We start from the raw sequence: 6,000 nt of genomic DNA, 5'->3' as shown, positions 1-6,000 counted from the left end.
AAGTAAAAAGACAATAAAGTTGGTCATTTTTGGTAGATTTTATCTCATGTTTGATTTATTGATGATTTTTCTCAATCTTAAAATGGCAGCTTTTATCTCATATTTGACAATGTCACAATTATGGTAATTTATGCAATAAATAAACATTTTTGTCTCATAATGACTTATGATGATATGTCATAGTTGTTACTTTCACATCATAATTCACATCATCTAATTATGTTTGACTGATAATTTATCTTAAAGAATGTATTTCATGATTTTTCTTAAAACTGCAGCTTTTATCTCATAATTGACCATTAAATGTCATAATTATGGTAATTTATGTAATAATTCGAATTTTTTATCTCATTATAATGACTTCTGGTGATATCTCTTATTTTATCTCATTATAATGAATTATGTTGGTATCTCATAATTGATCTTATTATAATGACTTCTGATAATTATCATATATTTTTATTAATGATTTATCTCATAATGTATGTCACGATTTTCTTTAAAATAGCAGCTTTTGTCTCATAATTGACATAATGTCACAATTTCTCATTATGTCATAGTTTATCTCATAACGACTTCTGATGATATCTCATATTTTATCATTATAATGAATTCTGTTGGTATCTCATAGTTTATCTCATTTTAATGGCTTCTGATGATATCAGTTTATCTCAATATAATGCCTTTTGAAGGTATCTTATAGTTTATCTCACTATAATGACTTCTGATGGTATCTCATAGTTTTATCTCAATATGATGATTTCTGCTGATATCTCATAGTTTATCTCATTAAAATGACTTCTGATGATATCACATAGTTTTTCTCTTTATGACTTCTGATGATATCAGTTTATCTCTTTGTAATGACTTTTTATAATATCTCTTTTTTTTCAATATAATGACTTCTAATGATATCTCAGTTTATCCCATTATAATGACTTCTGGTGATATCTCATATTTTATCATTATAATGACTTCTGATGATATAATGACTTTTGATGATATCTCATATTTATCTTTTTATAACGACTTCTATTGACATCTCATAGTTTATCTCATAGTGACTTCTGAAATCTTATATTTTTTCTTTTTATAATGACTTCTGATGATATCTCATAGTTTACCTCTTTGAAATGACTCCTGATGATATGTCAAACGTTATCTCATTATAATGACCTCTGATGATATCTCATAGTTTATCATTATAATGACTTCTGATGATATCTCATATTTTATCTCATTATAATGACTTCGGATGATGTATATCATTATAATGACCTCTGATGATATATATCATTATAATGACCTCTGATGATATCTCATATTTTATCTCATTATAATGACTTCTGATGATATCTCATATTTTATCTCAGTATTATGACTTCGGATGATATCTCATAGTTTATCATTATAATGACTTCTGATGATATCTCATAGTTTATCATTATAATGACTTCTGATGATATCTCATAGTTTATCTCAGTATAATGACTTCTGATGATATCTCATATTTTATCTCATTATTATGACTTCGGATAATATCTCATAGTTTATCATTATTATGACTTCGGATGATATCTCATAGTTTATCATTATAATGACTTCTGATGATATCTTGTAGTTTATCATTATAATGAATTCTGATGATATCTCTTATTTTTTCTCATTATAATGACTTCTGATGATATCTCATAGTTTATCTCAGTATAATGACTTCTGATGATATCTCATATTTTATCTCATCATAATGACTTCTGATGATATCTCATAATTTATCATTATTATGACTTCTGATGATATCTCATATTTTATTATAATGACTTCTGATGATATCTCATAATTTATCATTATAATGACTTCTGATGATATCTCATATTTTTGATTGATGATTTCATAATTTATTTAATTTTTTTTCTAAAACAGCAGCTTTTATCTTATAATTGACTTAATGCCACAATTATGACAATTTCTGTAACAATTCCAAGTTTTTATCTCATTATAATAATTTCTTATGGCATCTCATAGTTTTTACCTTCACATCATCATGTCTAAAAATTTGCAAATTAGCCAATCATTTATTTTAATGCAAAAACAAGGCTCAAACATCTGCAGGTTGCTATGGGCGCAGATTCTGGATGGGTCTGGTTATGACTATTTATCTCATATTTCTTAAATTTATATATAATAATGACTTTTATCTTATAGCGTGCGCCGGTTATATACTCTACTAATGATTAATCACCAGCAGGAGAGTACATTTATTACATTTGACTACATTAATAAGTCATTTCTTTGAGTGTGCAGTATGAGTTTGTACTGTACCTCTTCCCACTGGTGGATGTAGCGGATGAGCCGCGAGAGCCGCAGAAGCCTCAGCAAGCTCAGGATTTTAGTAAAGCGCACAATCCTCAGCGCTCGTGCCGTCTTATACACCTCTGAGTCGATGCCCTTCTCCACAATCAGGAAGATATAATCCACCGGGATTGATGACACAAAGTCCACTATAAACCAGGTCTTCAGGTACTTCTTCTTGATGGTCTTGGGGTCCAGGATGATGTCCGAATTGTCCTCTATGATGATGCCTGTGCGAAAATTCAGCACCAGGTCCATGAGGAAGAAGGTGTCGGACACCACGTTGAAGATGATCCACGGCGTAGTGGTCTCGTCTTTAAAGAAAGTGATGCCCACAGGGATGATGATCAGGTTGCCCACCATGAAGAGAAGCATGGTGAAATCCCAGTAGAATCTGCAGGAAAAATGGGAGAGAAATTGCATAATGTAGCAGCACTATGTGTTGTATCTTGTGATGTCACTAGTGTACACTTATAAGCCCTGGGTTTACTTGCAGATTTATATGGGTAATAATACTATTGGTTTATAATGACTCAGTTTGCACTTTGTTTACCTCTTTATAAGCTAAGGCATTAACTATAAGTAAATTATAATTATGTCTTAAGTAAAAAGTAATCATATCTAAGAGTAAACATTATGTCAATATGACAAAGCTCAATTTATGAGATAATACATATTTAATTAAATCAGATTTATAACAGGAAATTTACAATACAGAGACCTTAAAAAGTCTGATAAAAGTCAAAATTCTTAAATAAAATGATCAATTGTTAAAGTTAATAATTGAAATTATGCGATAAAGTCTTAATTATGATTTAAAAAGTCCAAAAATTTCCAAATTATGCGATAGAAAAGTTTTAAAAATGAGATAAAAGTCATAATCATGGCAGGAAACTGAAAGTTTAGCAAAAAGTAATCATAATTTTGAGATAAAAGTCATTATTATGATATGAAAAATATATGACGAAATCCCAGTAGAACCTGCAGGATAAATGGGAAATAAATTGCGCAATTTAACAGCGTTCTGTGTTTGTCTTGTGATTTTTCTAGTGTACGTTTGTAAGCCCAGGATTTATGTTGGCTATGTTTAACACTTTATAATAAGGCTTCAATTCTTAATATAAACGGTAACACTTTATTTTGATGGTCCATTTGAGTATTAGTAGACTGTCTGCTTAATATCTCTTGATACTGCTCCTTTAACAGACATTAACTGACTATTAGAAACTTTGCAAGTATATGTCAACTTACACTAACCCCAACCACAATCGTCTACTTATAATCTAATGAGAATTAGTTGGCATGCAGATGCAATCCAATTTAAATTCAACAAACGGACCATCGAAATAAAGCGTGATTGTATAAACTAATTCTTATACTAGTAAATTATAATTATGCATTAAGATGTAAAAAATAAGCATAATTATGAGATAAAAGTCACGATCATGACATAAAAAAGTAAAACATAAAATCCCAGTAAAAGCTGCAGGAGAAATGGGAAATAAATTTCACAGTTTAGCAGCATTTTGTTTTTGTCTTGTTATTTTACTAGTGTACGTTTGTTAACCCTGGGTTTATATTGTTATTTGTATATTTAAATAAAACATTTATAATAATAATGGTTCATAATGACTGTATTTAACTTTGGTTTCTAAGCTAATGCTTTAGCTACTTAAATAATAAATAAATTACAATTATAATTATGAGATAAAATTCATTATTATGGCATGGAAATATAAGATAAAGTCAGTTGAGTTATGAGACCCAAATGTCAATTATGTAAAAAAGCTGAAACTATGAGATTAAATTTATTAATTTATGGCATAAGAGTTAACATTATGTCAGTATGACAAATCCCAATTTATGAAATAATTTATGAGATATTACATATTTAATTAAGTCAGATTTATGACAGGAAATTTACAATACAAAAACCTTTAAAAAGTCTGACAAAAGTCAAAATGCATTAATAAAATGTTCAATTGTTAAAGTTAATTATTAAAATTATGAGATAAAGTCTTATTTATGATATAAAAGGTCCAAAACATCCAAATTATGTGATAGAAATGTTAAAAATTAGATAAGTCATAATCATGAAATAAAAAAACTGAAAATTATGCAAAGAAAAATCAAAAAGCTTAATATTGTGAATTTTAAAAGGCACATTAAAATTCAAATTATGAATGAATAAAAGAATTGATCACTTTGATTATGTTTTTTATAAGGTGTAATTTAATTATGGGATAAAACGAGATAGTAGCAATATTAAAATTTGTTATAATGCCAATAAATAAATTCTAAATTTTTGTCTGATTATGACTTTTGATGATGTCTCCTAGTTTATCACATTATAATGACTTCAGATGATATCTCATAGTTTATCACATTATAATGACTTCTGATGATGTCTCAAAGTTTATCTAAACAGCCAATGTCCGGATGGTCAGCTTGGGGGGGGGGGGGGGGGGGGGGGTGTTGATTGTCACACAGCATCATGGTAATTGTAGTTGGTGTGTGTGTACAGTAGTTCATCAGCGATCCCTAGATCACTGGTGATTGTCACATTAACATTATGTCAGTATGACAAAGTCCAATTTATGAGATAATTTGTGAGATTTTTTATGAAATATTTAATTGTCAGATTTATAACTGAAAATTTACAACACTAAGACAGTTTAAAAGTCTGACAATCATAATTCTTAAATAAAATTATCAATTGTTAAAGTTAATTATTGAAATTATGAAATAAAGTCTTAGTTATGACAGAAAAGTCCAATAGCTTCCAAATTATGTGATATAAAAGTTAAAAGAACGAGATAAAAGTCATAATAATGACATAAAAGATTGAAAATTATGCAAAGAAAAATAAAAAAATGTAATATTATGAATTTTAAAATCACATTAAAATCCAAATTATGAATAAAAAAAGAAATAATTAAACAAAAAGTCACTTTACTTATGGTTTTAAAAGGTGTAATTTAATTATGGGATAAAAAAGATGAAAAAAATATTATTAAAATATTGTTATAATGACAAATAAAATTATAAATTGAAATTAAGAAAACGTTTTTATTGTCAGATTATAATAAAGTTGATGACTGCAACCTTATTATGTTGTAAATATTTGTAAATATCAGCCATATTTCCATTTTGCAAGCGTTGTAAAAAAATGTACACTTTCAAAAACGCCATACAGTAATTATCATCTCTGCTTAGACTCTACAATAAAATCCCTGTACATTTGCATCGACTAAAAATGAGCAATACATTTGTTATAGTACATCAATCTTTGTTGAATTACTACTTAAAAATGCAATTATTCATAGTCAGTGCATGTTAGCTGAGGTCAATGATGATTACATTATTATTAACTCAGATTATTTAATGCTTTAGACATATTTTACTATATATTTGATCATTAATGCATTTAACTTGTGCTATCAAACTGTATTGCAAAGAGTATGTAAACACCTTATTTACAACATCTGTAACCAATTATAAACATAAAGGTAAATTTGTTAAAGAAAAGTAACATTGGATATGCTTTACAAATATCTGAAGAAGCATAACAGTGTGCAGATTCTCATGACCCACATTCTGCAGTTCATGCTCTTTTCTTAAAAACATGAATGAGTCTTAATGAGTTGA

General features: G+C 28.0%; 1 protein-coding gene across 3 annotated transcripts in view; it reads right to left on the bottom strand.

Moving 5' to 3' along the window:
• The window catches only part of LOC101885373 (potassium/sodium hyperpolarization-activated cyclic nucleotide-gated channel 2-like), a 179,272-nt gene that overhangs the window by 154,274 nt on the left and 18,998 nt on the right, over positions 1 to 6,000 (bottom strand). For all 3 annotated transcript variants that reach the window (XR_012394998.1, XM_073931626.1, XM_021468298.3), the window contains exon 2: positions 2,323 to 2,746. Coding sequence is in view for 2 of the 3 variants with exons in the window: in XM_073931626.1 (XP_073787727.1) it covers positions 2,323 to 2,746 (424 nt within the window). In the remaining variant the exon portion in view is untranslated. The remainder of the gene's footprint in view (positions 1 to 2,322; positions 2,747 to 6,000) is intronic.

This window comes from Danio rerio, chromosome 2, assembly GCF_049306965.1.
Source record: "Danio rerio strain Tuebingen ecotype United States chromosome 2, GRCz12tu, whole genome shotgun sequence".
NCBI classification, from domain to species: Eukaryota; Metazoa; Chordata; class Actinopteri; order Cypriniformes; family Danionidae; genus Danio; species Danio rerio.
This window is presented reverse-complemented; position numbering and strand designations above follow the sequence as displayed.